The sequence below is a fragment of the Octopus bimaculoides genome, chromosome 1 (assembly GCF_046866305.1).
Source record: "Octopus bimaculoides isolate indiv1 chromosome 1, ASM4686630v1, whole genome shotgun sequence".
NCBI lineage: Eukaryota > Metazoa > Mollusca > Cephalopoda > Octopoda > Octopodidae > Octopus > Octopus bimaculoides.
The window spans coordinates 201,052,888-201,077,525 of NC_142928.1; the positions used below are offsets into that span (position 1 = coordinate 201,052,888).

Below are 24,638 nucleotides of genomic sequence, written 5' to 3' on the forward strand. Positions count from 1 at the left end.
TCTCTTAGCCATCTCCAAGTGTTCCTCTTGTCTTTTCAATCTTTCCGTGCATCCTTTCGCATCCCTTTCTCTTAGCCATCTCCAAGTGTTCATGTTGTCTTTTCAATCCTTCCGTGCATCCTTTTGGATCCCTTTCTCTTCGCCATCTCCAAGTGTTCATGTTGTCTTTTCAATCCTTCCAGGCATCCTTTCGCATCCCTTTCTCTTAGCCATCTCCAAGTGTTCCTCTTGTCTTTTCAATCCTTCCAGGCATCCTTTCGCATCCCTTTCTCTTAGCCATCTCCAAGTGTTCCTCTTGTCTTTTCAATCCTTCCGTGCATCCTTTCGCATCCCTTTCTCTTAGCCATCTCCAAGTGTTCCTCTTGTCTTTTCAATCTTTCCGTGCATCCTTTCGCATCCCTTTCTCTTAGCCATCTCCAAGTGTTCATCTTGTCTTTTCAATCCTTCCAGGCATCCTTTCAGATCCCTTTCTGTTAGCCATCTCCAAGTGTTCATCTTGTCTTTTCAATCCTTCCAGGCATCCTTTCGGATCCCTTTCTCTTAGCCATCTCCAAGTGTTCCTCTTGTCTTTTCAATCCTTCCGTGCATCCTTTCGCATCCCTTTCTCTTAGCCATCTCCAAGTGTTACTCTTGTCTTTTCAATTCTTCCAGGCATCCTTTCGCATCCCTTTCTCTTAGCCATCTCCAAGTGTTCCTCTTGTCTTTTCAATCCTTCCATGCATCCTTTCGCATCCCTTTCTCTTAGCCATCTCCAAGTGTTCCTCTTGTCTTTTCAATCCCTCCAGGCATCCTTTCGCATCCCTTTCTCTTAGCCATCTCCAAGTGTTCCTCTTGTCTTTTCAATCCTTCCCAGCATCCTTTCGCATCCCTTTCTCTTAGCCATCTCCAAGTGTTGCTCTTGTCTTTTCAATCTTTCCAGGCATCCTTTCGGATCCCTTTCTCTTAGCCATCTCCAAGTGTTCCTCTTGTCTTTTCAATCCTTCCGTGCATCCTTTCGCATCCCTTTCTCTTAGCCATCTCCAAGTGTTCCTCTTGTCTTTTCAATCCTTCCGTGCATCCTTTCGGATCCCTTTCTCTTAGCCATCTCCAAGTATTCATCTTGTCTTTTCAATCCTTCCAGGCATCCTTTCGGATCCCTTTCTCTTAGCCATCTCCAAGTGTTCCTCTTGTCTTTTCAGTCCTTCCGGGCATCCTTTCGCATCCCTTTCTCTTAGCCATCTCCAAGTGTTCCTCTTGTCTTTTCAATGTTTCCGTGCATCCTTTCGGATCCCTTTCTCTTAGCCATGTCCAAGTGTTCCTCTTGTCTTTTCAATCCTTCCAGGCATCCTTTCGCATCCCTTTCTCTTAGCCATCTCCAAGTGTTCCTCTTGTCTTTTCAGTCCTTCCAGGCATCCTTTCGCATCCCTTTCTCTTAGCCATCTCCAAGTGTTCCTCTTGTCTTTTCAATGTTTCCGTGCATCCTTTCGGATCCCTTTCTCTTAGCCATCTCCAATTGTTCCTCTTGTCTTTTCAATCCTTCCAGGCATCCTTTCGGATCCCTTTCTCTTAGCCATCTCCAAGTGTTCCTCTTGTCTTTTCAATCCTTCCATGCATCCTTTCGGATCCCTTTCTCTTAGCCATCTCCAAGTGTTCCTCTTGTCTTTTCAATCCTTCCAGGCATCCTTTCCCATCCCTTTCTCTTAGATATCTCCAAGTGTTCATCTTGTTTTTTCAATTCTTCCCTGCATCCTTTCGCATCCCTTTCTCTTAGCCATCTCCAAGTGTTCATCTTGTCTTTTCAATCCTTCCAGGCATCCTTTCGAATCCCTTTCTCTTAGCCATCTCCAAGTGTTCCTGTTGTCTTTTGAATCCTTCCGTGCATCCTTTCGTATCCCTTTCTCTTAGCCATCTCCAAGTGTTCATCGTGTCTTTTCAATCCTTCCAGGCATCCTTTCGGATCCCTTTCTCTTAGCCATCTCCAAGCGTTCCTCTTGTCTTTTCAATCCTTCCATGCATCCTTTCGCATCCCTTTCTCTTAGCCATCTCCAAGTGTTCCTCTTGTCTTTTCAATCCTTCCAGGCATCCTTTCGCATCCCTTTCTCTTAGCCATCTCCAAGTGTTCCTCTTGTCTTTTCAATCCTTCCAGGCATCCTTTCGGATCCCTTTCTCTTAGCCATCTCCAAGTGTTCCTCTTGTCTTTTCATTTCTTCCAGGCATCCTTTCGGATCCCTTTCTCTTAGCCATCTCCAAGTGTTCCTCTTGTCTTTTCAATCCTTCCGTGCATCCTTTCGCATCCCTTTCTCTTAGCCATCTACAAGTGTTCCTCTTGTCTTTTCAATCATTCCAGGAATCCTTTCGCATCCCTTTCTCTTAGCCATCTCCAAGTGTTCCTCTTGTCTTTTCAATCTTTCCGTGCATCCTTTCGCATCCCTTTCTCTTAGCCATCTCCAAGTGTTCATGTTGTCTTTTCAATCCTTCCGTGCATCCTTTTGGATCCCTTTCTCTTCGCCATCTCCAAGTGTTCATGTTGTCTTTTCAATCCTTCCAGGCATCCTTTCGCATCCCTTTTTCTTAGCCATCTCCAAGTGTTCCTCTTGTCTTTTCAATCCTTCCGTGCATCCTTTCGCATCCCTTTCTCTTAGCCATCTCCAAGTGTTCCTCTTGTCTTTTCAATCCTTCCAGGCATCCTTTCGCATCCCTTTCTCTTAGCCATCTCCAAGTGTTCCTCTTGTCTTTTCAATCCTTCCAGGCATCCTTTCGCATCCCTTTCTCTTAGCCATCTCCAAGTGTTGCTCTTGTCTTTTCAATCTTTCCAGGCATCCTTTCGGATCCCTTTCTCTTAGCCATCTCCAAGTGTTCCTCTTGTCTTTTCAATCCTTCCGTGCATCCTTTCGCATCCCTTTCTCTTAGCCATCTCCAAGTGTTCCTCTTGTCTTTTCAATCCTTCCGTGCATCCTTTCGGATCCCTTTCTCTTAGCCATCTCCAAGTATTCATCTTGTCTTTTCAATCCTTCCGGGCATCCTTTCGGATCCCTTTCTCTTAGCCATCTCCAAGTGTTCCTCTTGTCTTTTCAGTCCTTCCGGGCATCCTTTCGCATCCCTTTCTCTTAGCCATCTCCAAGTGTTCCTCTTGTCTTTTCAATGTTTCCGTGCATCCTTTCGCATCCCTTTCTCTTAGCCATGTCCAAGTGTTCCTCTTGTCTTTTCAATCCTTCCAGGCATCCTTTCGCATCCCTTTCTCTTAGCCATCTCCAAGTGTTCCTCTTGTCTTTTCAGTCCTTCCAGGCATCCTTTCGCATCCCTTTCTCTTAGCCATCTCCAAGTGTTCCTCTTGTCTTTTCAATGTTTCCGTGCATCCTTTCGGATCCCTTTCTCTTAGCCATCTCCAATTGTTCCTCTTGTCTTTTCAATCCTTCCAGGCATCCTTTCGGATCCCTTTCTCTTAGCCATCTCCAAGTGTTCCTCTTGTCTTTTCAATCCTTCCATGCATCCTTTCGGATCCCTTTCTCTTAGCCATCTCCAAGTGTTCCTCTTGTCTTTTCAATCCTTCCAGGCATCCTTTCCCATCCCTTTCTCTTAGATATCTCCAAGTGTTCATCTTGTTTTTTCAATTCTTCCCTGCATCCTTTCGCATCCCTTTCTCTTAGCCATCTCCAAGTGTTCATCTTGTCTTTTCAATCCTTCCAGGCATCCTTTCGAATCCCTTTCTCTTAGCCATCTCCAAGTGTTCCTGTTGTCTTTTGAATCCTTCCGTGCATCCTTTCGTATCCCTTTCTCTTAGCCATCTCCAAGTGTTCATCGTGTCTTTTCAATCCTTCCAGGCATCCTTTCGGATCCCTTTCTCTTAGCCATCTCCAAGCGTTCCTCTTGTCTTTTCAATCCTTCCATGCATCCTTTCGCATCCCTTTCTCTTAGCCATCTCCAAGTGTTCCTCTTGTCTTTTCAATCCTTCCAGGCATCCTTTCGCATCCCTTTCTCTTAGCCATCTCCAAGTGTTCCTCTTGTCTTTTCAATCCTTCCAGGCATCCTTTCGGATCCCTTTCTCTTAGCCATCTCCAAGTGTTCCTCTTGTCTTTTCATTTCTTCCAGGCATCCTTTCGGATCCCTTTCTCTTAGCCATCTCCAAGTGTTCCTCTTGTCTTTTCAATCCTTCCGTGCATCCTTTCGCATCCCTTTCTCTTAGCCATCTACAAGTGTTCCTCTTGTCTTTTCAATCATTCCAGGAATCCTTTCGCATCCCTTTCTCTTAGCCATCTCCAAGTGTTCATGTTGTCTTTTCAATCCTTCCGTGCATCCTTTTGGATCCCTTTCTCTTCGCCATCTCCAAGTGTTCATGTTGTCTTTTCAATCCTTCCAGGCATCCTTTCGCATCCCTTTTTCTTAGCCATCTCCAAGTGTTCCTCTTGTCTTTTCAATCCTTCCGTGCATCCTTTCGCATCCCTTTCTCTTAGCCATCTCCAAGTGTTCCTCTTGTCTTTTCAATCCTTCCAGGCATCCTTTCGCATCCCTTTCTCTTAGCCATCTCCAAGTGTTCCTCTTGTCTTTTCAATCCTTCCAGGCATCCTTTCGCATCCCTTTCTCTTAGCCATCTCCAAGTGTTCCTCTTGTCTTTTCAATCCTTCCGTGCATCCTTTCGCATCCCTTTCTCTTAGCCATCTCCAAGTGTTCCTCTTGTCTTTTCAATCTTTCCGTGCATCCTTTCGCATCCCTTTCTCTTAGCCATCTCCAAGTGTTCATCTTGTCTTTTCAATCCTTCCAGGCATCCTTTCAGATCCCTTTCTGTTAGCCATCTCCAAGTGTTCATCTTGTCTTTTCAATCCTTCCAGGCATCCTTTCGGATCCCTTTCTCTTAGCCATCTCCAAGTGTTCCTCTTGTCTTTTCAATCCTTCCGTGCATCCTTTCGCATCCCTTTCTCTTAGCCATCTCCAAGTGTTACTCTTGTCTTTTCAATTCTTCCAGGCATCCTTTCGCATCCCTTTCTCTTAGCCATCTCCAAGTGTTCCTCTTGTCTTTTCAATCCTTCCATGCATCCTTTCGCATCCCTTTCTCTTAGCCATCTCCAAGTGTTCCTCTTGTCTTTTCAATCCCTCCAGGCATCCTTTCGCATCCCTTTCTCTTAGCCATCTCCAAGTGTTCCTCTTGTCTTTTCAATCCTTCCCAGCATCCTTTCGCATCCCTTTCTCTTAGCCATCTCCAAGTGTTGCTCTTGTCTTTTCAATCTTTCCAGGCATCCTTTCGGATCCCTTTCTCTTAGCCATCTCCAAGTGTTCCTCTTGTCTTTTCAATCCTTCCGTGCATCCTTTCGCATCCCTTTCTCTTAGCCATCTCCAAGTGTTCCTCTTGTCTTTTCAATCCTTCCGTGCATCCTTTCGGATCCCTTTCTCTTAGCCATCTCCAAGTATTCATCTTGTCTTTTCAATCCTTCCAGGCATCCTTTCGGATCCCTTTCTCTTAGCCATCTCCAAGTGTTCCTCTTGTCTTTTCAGTCCTTCCGGGCATCCTTTCGCATCCCTTTCTCTTAGCCATCTCCAAGTGTTCCTCTTGTCTTTTCAATGTTTCCGTGCATCCTTTCGGATCCCTTTCTCTTAGCCATGTCCAAGTGTTCCTCTTGTCTTTTCAATCCTTCCAGGCATCCTTTCGCATCCCTTTCTCTTAGCCATCTCCAAGTGTTCCTCTTGTCTTTTCAGTCCTTCCAGGCATCCTTTCGCATCCCTTTCTCTTAGCCATCTCCAAGTGTTCCTCTTGTCTTTTCAATGTTTCCGTGCATCCTTTCGGATCCCTTTCTCTTAGCCATCTCCAATTGTTCCTCTTGTCTTTTCAATCCTTCCAGGCATCCTTTCGGATCCCTTTCTCTTAGCCATCTCCAAGTGTTCCTCTTGTCTTTTCAATCCTTCCATGCATCCTTTCGGATCCCTTTCTCTTAGCCATGTCCAAGTGTTCCTCTTGTCTTTTCAATCCTTCCAGGCATCCTTTCGCATCCCTTTCTCTTAGCCATCTCCAAGTGTTCCTCTTGTCTTTTCAGTCCTTCCAGGCATCCTTTCGCATCCCTTTCTCTTAGCCATCTCCAATTGTTCCTGTTGTCTTTTCAATCCTTCCAGGCATCCTTTCCCATCCCTTTCTCTTAGATATCTCCAAGTGTTCATCTTGTCTTTTCAATCCTTCAAGGCATCCTTTCGCATCCCTTTCTCTTAGCCATCTCCAACTGTTCCCCTTGTCTTTTCAATCCTTCTGTGCATCCTTTCGGATCCCTTTCTCTTAGCCATCTCCAACTGTTCCTCTTGTCTTTTCAATCCTTCCGTGCATCCTTTCGGATCCCTTTCTCTTAGCCATCTCCAACTGTTCCTCTTGTCTTTTCAATCCTTCCATGCATCCTTTCTTATGCCTTTCTCTTAGACATCTCCAAGTGTTCATCTTGTCTTTTCCATCCTTCCATGCATCCTTTCGCATCCCATTCTCTTAGCCATCTCCAAGTGTTTCTCTTGTCTTTTCAATCCTTCCATGCATCCTTTTGGATCCCTTTCTCTTAACCATCTCCAAGTGTTCATCTTGTCTTTTCAATCCTTCCGTGCATCCTTTCGGATCCCTTTCTCTTAGCCATCTCCAAGCGTTCCTCTTGTCTTTTCAATCCTTCCATGCATCCTTTCGCATCCCTTTCTCTTAGCCATCTCCAAGTGTTCCTCTTGTCTTTTCAATCCTTCCAGGCATCCTTTCGGATCCCTTTCTCTTAGCCATCTCCAAGTGTTCCTCTTGTCTTTTCAATCCTTCCAGGCATCCTTTCACATCCCTTTCTCTTAGCCATCTCCAACTGTTGCTCTTGTCTTTTCAATTCTTCCAGGCATCCTTTCGGATCCCTTTCTCTTAGCCATCTCCAAGTGTTCCTCTTGTCTTTTCAATCCTTCCGTGCATCCTTTCGCATCCCTTTCTCTTAGCCATCTCCAAGTGTTCCTCTTCTCTTTTCAATCATTCCAGGTATCCTTTCGCATCCCTTTCTCTTAACCATCTCCAAGTGTTCCTCTTGTCTTTTCAATCCTTCCAGGCATCCTTTCGGATCACTTTCTCTTGGCCATCTCCAAGTGTTCCTCTTGTCTTTTCAATCCTTCCATGCATCCTTTCGCATCCCTTTCTCTTAGCCATCTCCAAGTGTTCCTCTTGTCTTTTCAATCATTCCAGGAATCCTTTCGCATCCCTTTCTCTTAGCCATCTCCAAGTGTTCATGTTGTCTTTTCAATCCTTCCGTGCATCCTTTTGGATCCCTTTCTCTTCGCCATCTCCAAGTGTTCATGTTGTCTTTTCAATCCTTCCAGGCATCCTTTCGCATCCCTTTTTCTTAGCCATCTCCAAGTGTTCCTCTTGTCTTTTCAATCCTTCCGTGCATCCTTTCGCATCCCTTTCTCTTAGCCATCTCCAAGTGTTCCTCTTGTCTTTTCAATCCTTCCAGGCATCCTTTCGCATCCCTTTCTCTTAGCCATCTCCAAGTGTTCCTCTTGTCTTTTCAATCCTTCCAGGCATCCTTTCGCATCCCTTTCTCTTAGCCATCTCCAAGTGTTCCTCTTGTCTTTTCAATCCTTTCGTGCATCCTTTCGCATCCCTTTCTCTTAGCCATCTCCAAGTGTTCCTCTTGTCTTTTCAATCTTTCCGTGCATCCTTTCGCATCCCTTTCTCTTAGCCATCTCCAAGTGTTCATCTTGTCTTTTCAATCCTTCCAGGCATCCTTTCAGATCCCTTTCTGTTAGCCATCTCCAAGTGTTCATCTTGTCTTTTCAATCCTTCCAGGCATCCTTTCGGATCCCTTTCTCTTAGCCATCTCCAAGTGTTCCTCTCGTCTTTTCAATCCTTCCGTGCATCCTTTCGCATCCCTTTCTCTTAGCCATCTCCAAGTGTTACTCTTGTCTTTTCAATTCTTCCAGGCATCCTTTCGCATCCCTTTCTCTTAGCCATCTCCAAGTGTTCCTCTTGTCTTTTCAATCCTTCCATGCATCCTTTCGCATCCCTTTCTCTTAGCCATCTCCAAGTGTTCCTCTTGTCTTTTCAATCCCTCCAGGCATCCTTTCGCATCCCTTTCTCTTAGCCATCTCCAAGTGTTCCTCTTGTCTTTTCAATCCTTCCCAGCATCCTTTCGCATCCCTTTCTCTTAGCCATCTCCAACTGTTCCTCTTGTCTTTTCAATCCTTCCATGCATCCTTTCTTATGCCTTTCTCTTAGACATCTCCAAGTGTTCATCTTGTCTTTTCCATCCTTCCATGCATCCTTTCGCATCCCATTCTCTTAGCCATCTCCAAGTGTTTCTCTTGTCTTTTCAATCCTTCCATGCATCCTTTTGGATCCCTTTCTCTTAACCATCTCCAAGTGTTCATCTTGTCTTTTCAATCCTTCCGTGCATCCTTTCGGATCCCTTTCTCTTAGCCATCTCCAAGCGTTCCTCTTGTCTTTTCAATCCTTCCATGCATCCTTTCGCATCCCTTTCTCTTAGCCATCTCCAAGTGTTCCTCTTGTCTTTTCAATCCTTCCAGGCATCCTTTCGGATCCCTTTCTCTTAGCCATCTCCAAGTGTTCCTCTTGTCTTTTCAATCCTTCCAGGCATCCTTTCACATCCCTTTCTCTTAGCCATCTCCAACTGTTGCTCTTGTCTTTTCAATTCTTCCAGGCATCCTTTCGGATCCCTTTCTCTTAGCCATCTCCAAGTGTTCCTCTTGTCTTTTCAATCCTTCCGTGCATCCTTTCGCATCCCTTTCTCTTAGCCATCTCCAAGTGTTCCTCTTCTCTTTTCAATCATTCCAGGTATCCTTTCGCATCCCTTTCTCTTAACCATCTCCAAGTGTTCCTCTTGTCTTTTCAATCCTTCCAGGCATCCTTTCGGATCACTTTCTCTTGGCCATCTCCAAGTGTTCCTCTTGTCTTTTCAATCCTTCCATGCATCCTTTCGCATCCCTTTCTCTTAGCCATCTCCAAGTGTTCCTCTTGTCTTTTCAATCATTCCAGGAATCCTTTCGCATCCCTTTCTCTTAGCCATCTCCAAGTGTTCATGTTGTCTTTTCAATCCTTCCGTGCATCCTTTTGGATCCCTTTCTCTTCGCCATCTCCAAGTGTTCATGTTGTCTTTTCAATCCTTCCAGGCATCCTTTCGCATCCCTTTTTCTTAGCCATCTCCAAGTGTTCCTCTTGTCTTTTCAATCCTTCCGTGCATCCTTTCGCATCCCTTTCTCTTAGCCATCTCCAAGTGTTCCTCTTGTCTTTTCAATCCTTCCAGGCATCCTTTCGCATCCCTTTCTCTTAGCCATCTCCAAGTGTTCCTCTTGTCTTTTCAATCCTTCCAGGCATCCTTTCGCATCCCTTTCTCTTAGCCATCTCCAAGTGTTCCTCTTGTCTTTTCAATCCTTCCGTGCATCCTTTCGCATCCCTTTCTCTTAGCCATCTCCAAGTGTTCCTCTTGTCTTTTCAATCTTTCCGTGCATCCTTTCGCATCCCTTTCTCTTAGCCATCTCCAAGTGTTCATCTTGTCTTTTCAATCCTTCCAGGCATCCTTTCAGATCCCTTTCTGTTAGCCATCTCCAAGTGTTCATCTTGTCTTTTCAATCCTTCCAGGCATCCTTTCGGATCCCTTTCTCTTAGCCATCTCCAAGTGTTCCTCTTGTCTTTTCAATCCTTCCGTGCATCCTTTCGCATCCCTTTCTCTTAGCCATCTCCAAGTGTTACTCTTGTCTTTTCAATTCTTCCAGGCATCCTTTCGCATCCCTTTCTCTTAGCCATCTCCAAGTGTTCCTCTTGTCTTTTCAATCCTTCCATGCATCCTTTCGCATCCCTTTCTCTTAGCCATCTCCAAGTGTTCCTCTTGTCTTTTCAATCCCTCCAGGCATCCTTTCGCATCCCTTTCTCTTAGCCATCTCCAAGTGTTCCTCTTGTCTTTTCAATCCTTCCCAGCATCCTTTCGCATCCCTTTCTCTTAGCCATCTCCAAGTGTTGCTCTTGTCTTTTCAATCTTTCCAGGCATCCTTTCGGATCCCTTTCTCTTAGCCATCTCCAAGTGTTCCTCTTGTCTTTTCAATCCTTCCGTGCATCCTTTCGCATCCCTTTCTCTTAGCCATCTCCAAGTGTTCCTCTTGTCTTTTCAATCCTTCCGTGCATCCTTTCGGATCCCTTTCTCTTAGCCATCTCCAAGTATTCATCTTGTCTTTTCAATCCTTCCAGGCATCCTTTCGGATCCCTTTCTCTTAGCCATCTCCAAGTGTTCCTCTTGTCTTTTCAGTCCTTCCGGGCATCCTTTCGCATCCCTTTCTCTTAGCCATCTCCAAGTGTTCCTCTTGTCTTTTCAATGTTTCCGTGCATCCTTTCGGATCCCTTTCTCTTAGCCATGTCCAAGTGTTCCTCTTGTCTTTTCAATCCTTCCAGGCATCCTTTCGCATCCCTTTCTCTTAGCCATCTCCAAGTGTTCCTCTTGTCTTTTCAGTCCTTCCAGGCATCCTTTCGCATCCCTTTCTCTTAGCCATCTCCAAGTGTTCCTCTTGTCTTTTCAATGTTTCCGTGCATCCTTTCGGATCCCTTTCTCTTAGCCATCTCCAATTGTTCCTCTTGTCTTTTCAATCCTTCCAGGCATCCTTTCGGATCCCTTTCTCTTAGCCATCTCCAAGTGTTCCTCTTGTCTTTTCAATCCTTCCATGCATCCTTTCGGATCCCTTTCTCTTAGCCATGTCCAAGTGTTCCTCTTGTCTTTTCAATCCTTCCAGGCATCCTTTCGCATCCCTTTCTCTTAGCCATCTCCAAGTGTTCCTCTTGTCTTTTCAGTCCTTCCAGGCATCCTTTCGCATCCCTTTCTCTTAGCCATCTCCAATTGTTCCTGTTGTCTTTTCAATCCTTCCAGGCATCCTTTCCCATCCCTTTCTCTTAGATATCTCCAAGTGTTCATCTTGTCTTTTCAATCCTTCAAGGCATCCTTTCGCATCCCTTTCTCTTAGCCATCTCCAACTGTTCCCCTTGTCTTTTCAATCCTTCTGTGCATCCTTTCGGATCCCTTTCTCTTAGCCATCTCCAACTGTTCCTCTTGTCTTTTCAATCCTTCCGTGCATCCTTTCGGATCCCTTTCTCTTAGCCATCTCCAACTGTTCCTCTTGTCTTTTCAATCCTTCCATGCATCCTTTCTTATGCCTTTCTCTTAGACATCTCCAAGTGTTCATCTTGTCTTTTCCATCCTTCCATGCATCCTTTCGCATCCCATTCTCTTAGCCATCTCCAAGTGTTTCTCTTGTCTTTTCAATCCTTCCATGCATCCTTTTGGATCCCTTTCTCTTAACCATCTCCAAGTGTTCATCTTGTCTTTTCAATCCTTCCGTGCATCCTTTCGGATCCCTTTCTCTTAGCCATCTCCAAGCGTTCCTCTTGTCTTTTCAATCCTTCCATGCATCCTTTCGCATCCCTTTCTCTTAGCCATCTCCAAGTGTTCCTCTTGTCTTTTCAATCCTTCCAGGCATCCTTTCGGATCCCTTTCTCTTAGCCATCTCCAAGTGTTCCTCTTGTCTTTTCAATCCTTCCAGGCATCCTTTCACATCCCTTTCTCTTAGCCATCTCCAACTGTTGCTCTTGTCTTTTCAATTCTTCCAGGCATCCTTTCGGATCCCTTTCTCTTAGCCATCTCCAAGTGTTCCTCTTGTCTTTTCAATCCTTCCGTGCATCCTTTCGCATCCCTTTCTCTTAGCCATCTCCAAGTGTTCCTCTTCTCTTTTCAATCATTCCAGGTATCCTTTCGCATCCCTTTCTCTTAACCATCTCCAAGTGTTCCTCTTGTCTTTTCAATCCTTCCAGGCATCCTTTCGGATCACTTTCTCTTGGCCATCTCCAAGTGTTCCTCTTGTCTTTTCAATCCTTCCATGCATCCTTTCGCATCCCTTTCTCTTAGCCATCTCCAAGTGTTCCTCTTGTCTTTTCAATCCTTCCATGCATCCTTTCGGATCCCTTTCTCTTAGCCATCTCCAAGTGTTCCTCTTGTCTTTTCAATCCTTCCATGCATCCTTTCGCATCCCTTTCTCTTAGCCATCTCCAAGTGTTGCTCTTGTCTTTTCAATCCTTCCGTGCATCCTTTCGCATCCCTTTCTCTTAGCCATCTCCAAGTGTTCATCTTGTCTTTTCAATCCTTCCAGGCATCCTTTCGCATCCCTTTCTCTTAGCCATCTCCAAGTGTTCCTCTTGTCTTTTCAATCCTTCCGTGCATCCTTTCGCATCCCTTTCTCTTAGCCATCTCCAAGTGTTCCTCTTGTCTTTTCAATCCTTCCAGGCATCCTTTCGCATCCCTTTCTCTTAGCCATCTCCAAGTGTTCCTCTTGTCTTTTCAATCCTTCCAGGCATCCTTTCGCATCCCTTTCTCTTAGCCATCTCCAAGTATTCCTCTTGTCTTTTCAATGTTTCCGTGCATCCTTTCGGATCCCTTTCTCTTAGCCATCTCCAATTGTTCCTCTTGTCTTTTCAATCCTTCCGTGCATCCTTTCGCATCCCTTTCTCTTAGCCATCTCCAAGTGTTCCTCTTGTCTTTTCAATCCTTCCGTGCATCCTTTCGGATCCCTTTCTGTTAGCCATCTCCAAGTGTTCATCTTGTCTTTTCAATCCTTCCAGGCATCCTTTCGGATCCCTTTCTCTTAGCCATCTCCAAGTGTTCCTCTTGTCTTTTCAATCCTTCCGTGCATCCTTTCGCATCCCTTTCTCTTAGCCATCTCCAAGTGTTCCTCTTGTCTTTTCAATCCTTCCGTGCATCCTTTCGCATCCCTTTCTCTTAGCCATCTCCAAGTGTTCCTCTTGTCTTTTCAATCCTTCCAGGCATCCTTTCGCATCCCTTTCTCTTTGCCATCTCCAAGTGTTCCTCTTGTCTTTTCAATCCTTCCATGCATCCTTTCGCATCCCTTTCTCTTAGCCATCTCCAAATGTTCCTCTTGTCTTTTCAATCCTTCCATGCATCCTTTCGGATCCCTTTCTGTTAGCCATCTCCTAGTGTTCATCTTGTCTTTTCAATCCTTCCAGGCATCCTTTCGCATCCCTTTCTCTTTGCCATCTCCAAGTGTTCCTCTTGTCTTTTCAATCCTTCCGTGCATCCTTTCGCATCCCTTTCTCTTAGCCATCTCCAAGTGTTCCTCTTGTCTTTTCAATCCTTCCATGCATCCTTTCGGATCCCTTTCTCTTAGCCATCTCCAAGTGTTCCTCTTGTCTTTTCAATCCTTCCAGGCATCCTTTCGCATCCCTTTCTCTTTGCCATCTCCAAGTGTTCCTCTTGTCTTTTCAATCCTTCCATGCATCCTTTCGCATCCCTTTCTCTTAGCCATCTCCAAGTGTTCCTCTTGTCTTTTCAATCCTTCCGTGCATCCTTTCGGATCCCTTTCTGTTAGCCATCTCCAAGTGTTCATCTTGTCTTTTCAATCCTTCCAGGCATCCTTTCGCATCCCTTTCTCTTTGCCATCTCCAAGTGTTCCTCTTGTCTTTTCAATCCTTCCAGGCATCCTTTCGCATCCCTTTCTCTTAGCCATCTCCAAGTGTTCCTCTTGTCTTTTCAATCCTTCCAGGCATCCTTTCGCATCCCTTTCTCTTTGCCATCTCCAAGTGTACCTCTTGTCTTTTCTATCCTTCCATGCATCCTTTCGCATCCCTTTCTCTTAGCCATCTCCAAGTGTTCCTCTTGTCTTTTCAATCCTTCCATGCATCCTTTCGGATCCCTTTCTCTTAGCCATCTCCAAGTGTTCCTCTTGTCTTTTCAATGTTTCCGTGCATCCTTTCGGATCCCTTTCTCTTAGCCATCTCCAATTGTTCCTCTTGTCTTTTCAATCCTTCCAGGCATCCTTTCGGATCCCTCTCTCTTAGCTATCTCCAAGTGTTCCTCTTGTCTTTTCAATCCTTCCATGCATCCTTTCGGATCCCTTTCTCTTAGCCATCTCCAAGTGTTCCTCTTGTCTTTTCAATCCTTCCAGGCATCCTTTCCCATCCCTTTCTCTTAGATATCTCCAAGTGTTCATCTTGTTTTTTCAATTCTTCCCTGCATCCTTTCTGATCACTTTCTCTTAGCCATGTCCAAGTGTTCCTCTTGTCTTTTCAATCCTTCCAGGCATCCTTTCGCATCCCTTTCTCTTAGCCATCTCCAAGTGTTCCTCTTGTCTTTTCAGTCCTTCCAGGCATCCTTTCGGATCCCTTTCTCTTAGCCATCTCCAAGTGTTCCTCTTGTCTTTTCAATCCTTCCAGGCATCCTTTCCCATCCCTTTCTCTTAGATATCTCCAAGTGTTCAACTTGTCTTTTCAATCCTTCAAGGCATCCTTTCGCATCCCTTTCTCTTAGCCATCTCCAAGTGTTCCTCTTGTCTTTTCAATCCTTCAAGGCATCCTTTCGCATCCCTTTCTCTTAGCCATCTCCAAGTGTTCATCTTGTCTTTTCAATCCTTCCGTGCATCCTTTCGGATCCCTTTCTCTTAGCCATCTCCAACTGTTCCTCTTGTCTTTTCAATCCTTCCGTGCATCCTTTCGGATCCCTTTCTCTTAGCCATCTCCAACTGTTCCCCTTGTCTTTTCAATCCTTCTGTGCATCCTTTCGGATCCCTTTCTCTTAGCCATCTCCAACTGTTCCTCTTGTCTTTTCAATCCTTCCGTGCATCCTTTCGGATCCCTTTCTCTTAGCCATCTCCAACTGTTCCTCTTGTCTTTTCAATCCTTCCATGCATCCTTTCTTATGCCTTTCTCTTAGACATCTCCAAGTGTTCATCTTGTCTTTTCCATCCTTCCATGCATCCTTTCGCATCCCATTCTCTTAGCCATCTCCAAGTGTTTCTCTTGTCTTTTCAATCCTTCCAGGCATCCTTTCGCATCCCTTTCTCTTAGATATCTCCAAGTGTTCATCTTGTCTTTTCAATCCTTCCGTGCATCCTTTTGGATCCCTTTCTCTTAGCCATCTCCAAGTGTTGCTCTTGTCTTTTCAATCCTTCCAGGCATCCTTTCGCATCCCTTTCTCTTAGATATCTCCAAGTGTTCATCTTGTCTTTTCAATCCTTCCGTGCATCCTTTTGGATCCCTTTCTCTTGGCCATCTCCAAGTGTTCATCTTTTCCTTTGATTTCTTTCACCTATTGCTCATTCATTGTTGTCATTTTTCTGTTGTTTACTCTTTCTTCTTCATCTTGTTTCTTAAATGGTTTTAGCTGCATCCTATTCTCCATAGGTATCCTCTTGTTATTTCCAACAGCAGCAAGCAAGTGATATTATCATCCCAGACATCTCATTGCCAACACAGATCTTGCATCCTCTTCCTAGGTACATACAACTTGTCAGTATCGCTTTTGGTGTGTAGTTCCTTGTTACTTGCCATTACACTTCTGCTTTTCCTCTCCATTTCCTCAATCTCATTTTTTGTTCACCTTACAACTCCTGTGCCATATTTAATTAAGGAAACAGCCCACGTGTTCATTGTCCCGATCTTGTGTTTTGTTTTTTGTCCATTGAGCCTACTTCCCATAATTAATTTGGTTCTTCTGAGATATTCTCACATAATTTCAGATGTCATCAGACACCTGTACCAACACAAGACTTTCTAAAATCCAGGAATGGGGGGAGCCTGTCATACACTTTCTTCCAATCGATTCCACACCATTCCCAGATTAGTAAGTCTTTTCTTGCTGTCGTTCAGCGCCATTCTGTCTCACAAGTTGATCGTTTCTCCCTCAGCTTTTCCTCCTGCATCCCTTTCTGTTCCACTGGCAGTTTTTCATTCGTTTCCAGGAGGTTATACACGCAATTAGGTATTATTCAGCTTCCACTTCAGAGGTAGGCAGGTGATAGGCTGGTAATTATCCACTGCATTACCTTTACTGGGATCCTTTTGGCAAAGAACCATTTTACCTGTGCTCAGCCTCTTCCACCCTGTTGTTGATCCTTTTATCCGTTTGTGCAGCTATTCTTTGGTTTAGTGCTGGGAAATTTCCCAGCCAATACCGCTGGACCCTATTCCGGCTTGGATGTTTCCAGTTTAGGGTTTTTGTTGTTTGCTCAGTTGATATCTGAGCCCTGCTTCTCCATCCACAATTCATGCATCCCCTTTCTATACCCTCTTATGGGGCTTCCCTTCATCACAAACAGGTCAACTCAAAAAATAACATTCCGTCACAGCTGTATTCAATGCCTGAGTCCATTTTGTTCTAGCAGCTGTATAATGAAGACTGGGCCTGTGCTGCTCAGCCATGGGCCACCTGCTAGGTGAAAGTCTCTCACCTGTAGTTCTGTCCTCGTTTACGCTGTTGTTTGTATTCTTTTATTCATTACTCGTGAAGAGGAAAGTGTTGATAAGGTGTCACAACCAACAGTATTTTTATCAAGGCACCATCTCTAGTGGGATCTTTTAAAAAAAGACTCTCAAAGGGACCCCTCTGCACTCAAGAGTTTAAATGAGCTATCCTGCACTGGACACCAGGCTGGTATGCAGATAGGAGAAGTGTTAAACATGAAGCCTGGCAAACTAAGAGGTGGGGAGGGGGAGATTAGTGAAGGGACAGAAAGGAATGACCAATGTACGGTTTCATGGATGGAGATGATAATGAAAGAGAGGCAACTGGTATTATTGAAATGGTGGGGGTGGGTGAGAAGTATGTGCAGATTCTGCTCTCAAATGGTTACAGCTGTAAAGTAGGACCATAGTTAGAAGAGTAATGGAGGGATGGGTGTTAGGAAGATGAGATGTGGTGAAGGGGATGATTCACAGGGGCAGATGTGGATGTAGGGCCCAGCATGGACAGGAATAAGCACAATGCATTCAGGACCTCAATTTTGCAGACAGATATGTGTCTTTATATGTCATTTTGTTCAACTTGGACCAGGATGGAATATGGACATTAAACCATGATGGGATAGTGACGATAAGGGAATATATGTAAGTGTGTATATGTATATATATGTATATATCATCATCATCATCGTTTAACGTCCGCTTTCCATGCTAGCATGGGTTGGACGATTTGACTGAGGACTGGTGAAACCGGATGGCAACACCAGGCTCCAATCTAATTTGGCAGAGTTTCTACAGCTGGATCCCCTTCCTAACGCCAACCACTCAGAGAGTGTAGTGGGTGCTTTTATGTGTCACCTGCACGAAAACGGCCACGCTCGAAATGGTGTCTTTTATGTGCCACCCGCACAAGCCAGTCCAGGGGCACTGGCAACGATCTCGCTCGAAAATCCTACGGGAGCCAGTCAGGCGGTACTGGCAACGACCACGCTCAAAATGGTGCATCTCATGTGCCACCCGCACAAGAGCCAGTCCAGGGGCACTGGCAACGATCTTACTTGGCTTGCCGGGTCTTCTCACGCACAGCACATTTCCAAAGGTCTCGGTCAGTAGTCATCGCCTCGGTGAGGCCCAATGTACGAAGGTCTTGCCTCACCACCTCAGCCCAGGTCTTCCTGGGCCTACCTCTTCCACGGGTTCCCTTAACTGTTAGGGTGTGGCACTTTTTCACGCAGCTATCCTCATCCATTCTCACCACATGTCCATACCAGCGCAATCGTCTCTCTTGCACACCACAACTGATGCTTCTAATGTTCAGCTTTTCTCTCAAGATACTTACACTCTGACGGGTATTCACATTGACATTACACATCCAACGGAGCATACTGGCTTCATTCCTTGCTAGCTTACGTATGTCTTCAGCAGTTACAGCCCATGTTTCACTGCCATGTAGCATGGCTGTTCGTACGCATGCGTCATACAGTCTGCCTTTTACTCTGAGTGAGAGTCCCTTTGTCGCCAGCAGGGGTAAGAGCTCTCTAAACTTTGCCCAGGCTATTCTTATTCTAGCAGCTACACTTTCAGCGCACCCACCCCCACTACTAACTTGGTCGCCCAGATAGCGGAAGCTATCGACTACCTCTAGTTTTTCACCCTGGAATGAGATAGAAGTTGTTTCCTGTTTGTTTACAGTGTTTATTGCACCTGAACATCTGCCACAAACAAAAACTAACTTCCTAGTTAACCTGCCTTTGATGTTGCTGCACCTCTTATGTGTCTATAGCTTGCACCGGGTACATCTTATAGAGTTACTACCTACTCCTTTTCTACATACTGAGCAGGGCCATCTACCTGAAGGAGTTTGTGTTTTATCTACCTTCCTACTTATTAGGATTTTGGTTTTAGCTAGGTTGACTCTAAGGCCCTTCAATTCTAGACCTTGCTTCCACACCTGAAACTTCTCCTCTAGTTCTGATAGTGACTCCGCAATTAGGGCAAGGTCATCAGCATAGAGGAGCTCCCAGGGGCAACCTGTCTTGAACTCCTCTGTGATTGCCTGGAGGACTATGATAAATAAGAGGGGGCTGAGGACGGAACCTTGGTGGACCCCTACCTCTACCCGGAATTCATTGCTGTACTCATTTCCAACCCTCACCTTACTGGCAGCATCTCTGTACATGGCTCGCACAGCTCTCACTAACCATTCTTCTATCCCAAGTTTCCTCATTGACCACCAGATAAGGGATCGGGGGACCCCGTCAAAAGCTTTCTCCATGTCAACGAAAGCCATAACCTGATATATATATATATATATATATATATACTCAGATATTTGTTTATTTTCAGAAACCTCATCACCAAACCCATTCCTTCCTGGTTCACAGCAGCAACCAACCTCTATGACACCCAGAACTAATGTGGCATCTGGAGAACCTCCTGGCATCAAAATAAAACTAATGATTGATTCAATTTCTAATGCATCTGTGAGTAAATAGATTCATGTAACTTATATTTCCATGTTATTTCTTTTCCAAATAAGCAATCATTAGAGTTAATTAAATCATTTTCTCAGTCAAACTCAAACATTCTATTTCCTTCACATCTGATATCTTGAGTATTTCTTTTGTTAACTTTAACAACCTCCGACTTACTACAACCATTCTGTAGAGCCTTTCTTAACAACAATATCAACTGCAACAATGTATCCATCTTCTCTCCATGGAATGTTCCTTACTTGTTTACCATAAATTACTTTTGTAGGTTGATGTCATCGTTAACAGCACCAATGAACATCTCCTGCTTGACAGTGGTTCTATCTCCAGATTTCTTCTCAATGCTGCTGGTTCAGAGATGCAAGTTGAATGTAACCAGAAATATCCTCAAGGGATTTCTTCATCTGAAATAGCCATCACTAAAGGATATAACCTCAACTGTAAGAATGTATTTCATCTGGTATTACCTTCCTGGGATGAAAATTCTTCTCATTTAGTGAGTATCAATCATATGACATTGATTTATTGAAAGAGTTGTTGTACAACCCTTGGTTATCATTGATCCAGTATCCCTGTGGCACAAATGGAATTGTCCATAAAACTATGCACAATCCACAGATCTGTTTTTCCAGTCATACAACACCTCCGTCTGCTTCCAGACAGTAGCATGTACTTTGATGTCCAGTGATGTACAGTATGGGCCATGGTTTGACAGTCTGGACTTGTGGTATTCTGTACAGTTTCCAGAGCAAGGATTCTGGTTGTTTGAAATTGATGTAGACTCTATTCTAGATATTCCCTGAACATTTCAACTAAGCTATAGTCTCTTCTGTGCAGTGTAGAGTCTTTTGTGTCTGTGATGCCCTGCCTTGTGGGTTGTTTTGTTGATTCTTACAGTATGTTCTCACCCAGATTTCCCTCTTGTAAATAATAATTAATCTCTCCTCTTCCCTATTATTGTTTTTGTTAATTACAAAATTCCACTTGAATTACACCAAATCTTAGAACATTACTCTTTTCATTCATGGCATCCATGTCTTCACTCGGCCAGAGTTCCTCCTATCACATGATCTGTGTTAATCCAATGACCACATGATCTGTTAATCCAATAATCTCTAGAAGTTGTTTAATGCTATTCGAATCTGTAAAACATTTCTGTTTGAAACAACAAATTCTGTGTGGAATGTGTTAATCAAAGAATATATTAATTACAACTTAATGATTCCTTCCTGTAATAAAATGTTCATTATCAATTACCAAAACAATTATTTTTTTTAGATTCTGGCAAACTTGACTCAAATAATAACCATTTGTCTGGAAACTGCTGAGAGATTGGGAGCAGAAAGCCTTGCATTTCCTATATTAGGGGCCGGGGTATTGAAGTACCCCATTGAAAATCTACCCAGAACTATGTATGAAGCAGTGAGAAACTACTCAGATCAAAATTCAAGCCAGATCAAAGATGTTTACTTTGTGGTTTATCCTAAAGACACAGAAATTCTGAAGGTTGGTTGATGTATTTGTTGTTTGTTGTTTTATGTTGATATTCTTGGAATTTACCAAAAAATTATATTCTGCCATAAACAAAGGAAATAGAAATGATCCTCATTTACAGCCCTCGTTCCATATTGGAATGGGTGCAACAGTTTGACTGGCTCCAAAGAGCCAGAAGACTAACTTAAACCCCAGTGTCTGCTTTGGCATGGTTTCTATGGCTGGATGCCATTCCTAATGTCAACCACTTCACAGCATGTTCTGGGTACCTTTCTTTCATGCTACCTTTAATACTAAGGTTGGCATGCTGTTCGTTATGTCTTGTTGTGCTTTATCCTTTCATTTTACCATTTCCCATCACCAAGTTCTTGCTTCTGAAATATTCCATTGCAACATTTGAAGCTAACAATGTTTTGCTTGTTGTTGTTGTTGTTCCTCTTGTATCCAAAACCAACTCTACAAGAATCGGTAACACTGAAGGTCTTCTTTGCAGTCTGGCTGCTGATTTTATTGTTCTTGTTTAACCCCGAATCCATTCTGACTCAGCAGATTTGAAGTCAATGATGTCTGTCTTCCTTTCATTCTCTTCCTCCTCCTCGTCCAAGCTGCCACAATCAAGACATGTTTCACAATGCCACACCATTAATCTCTGTCCCCCTCCCCCTTTCCCTCCATTTCTTGTTCTGTCTTTTCCAATAACATCAATGTAACTGAGTGGAACTTAACCCCCTGCCTGAGTGTGGAAATCTCCAAAATATAATATCTGACATGGTCAAGAGTTCAACAAAGTAACAGGGGTCAGCAAACCCTATTCTGTGTTGAGCATCAATAGCAGAGATGGGTGGAATATCATCATCATCATCAATGTTTAATGTCTGCTTTCCATGCTGGCATGGGTTGGACGGTTCCACTGAGGACTGGCAAGCCAGAAGGGTGCACCAGGCTCCAACCTGATCTGGCAAGGTTTCTGCAGCTGGATGCCTTTCCTAATGACAACCACTTTGAGTGTGTAGTGGGTGCTTTTCATGTGTCACCAGCACGGGGGCCAGTCAGGTGGCACTGGCATCATCCATGCTTGAATGGTGCTTTTTACTCCTCAAGCGCAATTTATTGCCCAATGATTGAAAGGTACTCTCAGATGGACTGGTTATGCTACACTGGCATAGGCCGTGTCTTCTCAAGTACAGCATATCTCCAAAGGTCTCAGTTGTTTGTCATCGCCTCTGTGAGGCCCAACATTTCATGGTCATGCTTCACCACCTCATCCCAGGTCTTCCTAGGTTTACCTCTTGCACAGGTTCCTTCAACTGTTAAGGTGTGACACTTTTTCACACAGCTGTCCTCATCCATATCCAACACATGACCATACCAGCGCAGTCATCTCTCTTGCATACCACATCTGATGCTTCTTAAGTCCAACTTTTCTCTCAGGGCGCTTACACTCTGTCGGGTATGCACACTGACATTACACATCCAGCAGAGCATACTAACTTCATTCATTGCCAGCTTACGCATGTCCTCAGTAGTCACAGCCCATGTTTCACTGCCAAGTAGCATGCCTGTTCGTACACTAGATTCATACAGTCTACCTTTCACTCTGAGTGAAAGGCCCTTTTTTACCAGCAGCAGTTAGAGCTCTCTGCACTTTGCCCAGGCTATTCTTATTCTAGCAGCTACACTCTCAGTGCATCTACCCCCAATGCTGACTTGGTCACCTAGGTAACAGAAAAGCTGTCAACTACTTGTAGTTTTTTTCCCCTGGCATGTGATGGAATCTGTTTTCTGCGCATTTTCAGTGTTTATTGTTCCTGACTATTTGCCACACACAAAAACTATCTTTCCAGTTAACCTTTTTTGATATTGCTGCACCTCTTACATGTCCATAGCTTGCACCGGGTACACCTTATGGAATTTCTACCTGAGCAGGGCCATCTACCTGAAGGGATTTGTGATTTATCTGCCTTCTTACTTACTAAGACCTTGATTTTTGCTAGATTGACTCTAAGGCCCTTCGATTCTAGACCTTGCTTCCACACCTAAAACTTTTCCTCTAGTTCTGATAGTAACTCAGCTATTATAGCAAGGTCATCAGCATAGAGGAGCTCCCAGGGGCATCCTGTCTTGAATTCCTCTGTTATTGCCTAGAAGACTATGATGAATAAGAATGAACCAAGGGCTGATCCTTGGGGGACCCCTACCTCCACCCGGAATTCTTCACTCTACTCATTACCAACCCTCACCTTACTGGCAGCATCTCTGTACATGGCTCACACAGCTCTCACTAACCATTCTTCTATCCCGAGTTTCCTCATTGACCACCAGATAAGGGATCGGGGGACCCTGTCAAAGGCTCTCTCCATGTCAACAAAAGCCAAGTACAGAACTTTATCTTTGGCCAGGTATTTCTCCTGCAGCTGTCTTACTAGAAATATAGTATCAGTGGTGCTTTTCCCAGGCACGAACCCAAACTGCATCTCATCTAAACTGACTCGTTCCCTAATTAGTTGGGCTATGACCCTCTCTGTAATTATTTGTATCTAAAGCGTCACCTTTACCTTTGTAGCAGTTGACTATGGTGCTGTTACACAAGTCATTGGGTATGACTCCTTCATGTATCACCTAGTTAACAATACAGGTGACTAGGCTATAGCCAACACTGCCAGATATTTTGAGCATCTCTGCAGTGATTCCTGAAGGGCTGGGGGCTTTCCCTGTCTTCATACTCTTAATAGCTTTTTCTACCAAGGTACTGTCAATTTAGATAGCTGGTCCCTTCGTTGGGTCGACATTCGGCAGACTCTCTTTCTCCCATTCATTCTCTTCATCTGGCAACCTTTCATAGTGGCGTCTCCAAGTCTCTCTCTCTTTGCAGCATCATTAAATACAAGTGAGCCATCATCCATGCGGACACATTTCTTTTCCATAAATAATGTGATTTTTTTCCATTGCATGAACTGAAAGTCAGAGGGGGATGGGATAAACTACCTGCATCAACTTGCTATAAAAGCAGGTAGTAATTTTACCTTTTAATTATTCTTAATTCAAGTTTTGAAGAGTGCAGTTCAATTTTAACAGTTATTTTTTCAAAGCTACAATGGAAGTGACAAAGGATCATATTTGGCATATTTTGCGTTAAGAGTTCAATAAAGGAAACAACACAATGGAATGTGTGAGGAATATTAATGCAGTAAATGGGGATCGGACAATAAGTGTAAGCCAGTGTCAACTGTGGTTCCAGAAATTCTGAGTCGGAAACTACAGCCTAGAAGACGACCCTCATTCTGGAAGACCTGTAGAGCTCATAACTGTTGAGGAACTAACAGAGAAGCTTGGATTTGGTCATTCGACACCTGCATGCCATCAGACAAGTCAACAAACAGCAAATTGTGTCAATGATTTCCTCACAAACTTTCTGAGTCTAATTATGCCCAGAGAGTGAATGTGTGCCCTTCTTTGCTGTCACGTCTCATGAATAAACCTTTTTTGGACCGAACAGTGACTGGTGACAAGAAATGGGTTCTCTATAAAAATGTCAAGTACCGAAGACAGTGGTAGGGAAAGGAGAAAGACTGATGATACCCCAGGAGAAAGAAGGTCTTCACCCATATAAGGTGTTGGTATCAGTTTGGTGAGATATGAAAGGTTCAGTTCACTTTGAACTTTTAACCCTTTAGTGTTCACATTATTCTGCCATAATTAATGCTTTTTTATCCACATTGTTTTGAACTAATCATGCATTATCTTGTAGCTATGAGATTTTGATGAGGTAGCTGTTAATCTTTAAAATGTTATTGTAAGGTTGGTGTGAAAGACTAGATCTGGTCAGTTTGAACATAGAATAGGCAGAATACTTTTGGCCGGATATGGCCGGTTTAAATGCTAAACAATAACAAAGGAGATCTACTGTGAGCAGCTAGAGCAGTTTAAGTCAGCGCTAGAAGAAAAACGGCCATCTTTGGTTTCAAGACGAAAGGTGTTCTTCCATCAGGATAATGCTTGGCCACATACAGCAAGAATGATATTCCAGAGGCTGGAGCAGTTTGAATGGGAAACGATGTCCCAGCCACCATATATTCGTCACACATTGCCCCATCTGATTATCATTCATTCTGTTCTGCAGTCTTCAAAAATGATTTGGATGTAAAAAATTATGAATTCTGCAGATGAGGTCAGAACAGTAATCAGAAAACAGGATTTGTGCATAGAAGCTGTGATATAATGGAAGCAAACTTTAGAAGACATTGTTTTAAACAAAATGAGAGATAACATATATATATATATATATATATATATATATATATATATATATATACGTAGAGAGAGACAGACAGGTAAATAATACGGAGAGAGATTCATGGTAACAAATAGAAAGAAATTTGTAGTTGGGTTCTCGTTAAAAATTATAATTTTATATTATCATTTATGGATCACCCTTCATTGGGATT

At 43.8% G+C, this 24,638-nt stretch overlaps 1 protein-coding gene across 3 annotated transcripts in view; it reads left to right on the forward strand.

Moving 5' to 3' along the window:
• LOC106867104 (protein mono-ADP-ribosyltransferase PARP14) overlaps positions 1-24,638 on the forward strand; it is a 111,652-nt gene that overhangs the window by 56,914 nt on the left and 30,100 nt on the right. For all 3 annotated transcript variants that reach the window (XM_089337588.1, XM_089337636.1, XM_089337683.1), the window contains 3 exons: positions 18,554-18,690; positions 18,968-19,195; positions 19,978-20,205. In XM_089337588.1, coding sequence (XP_089193714.1) covers positions 18,554-18,690; positions 18,968-19,195; positions 19,978-20,205 — 593 coding nt within the window. The remainder of the gene's footprint in view (positions 1-18,553; positions 18,691-18,967; positions 19,196-19,977; positions 20,206-24,638) is intronic.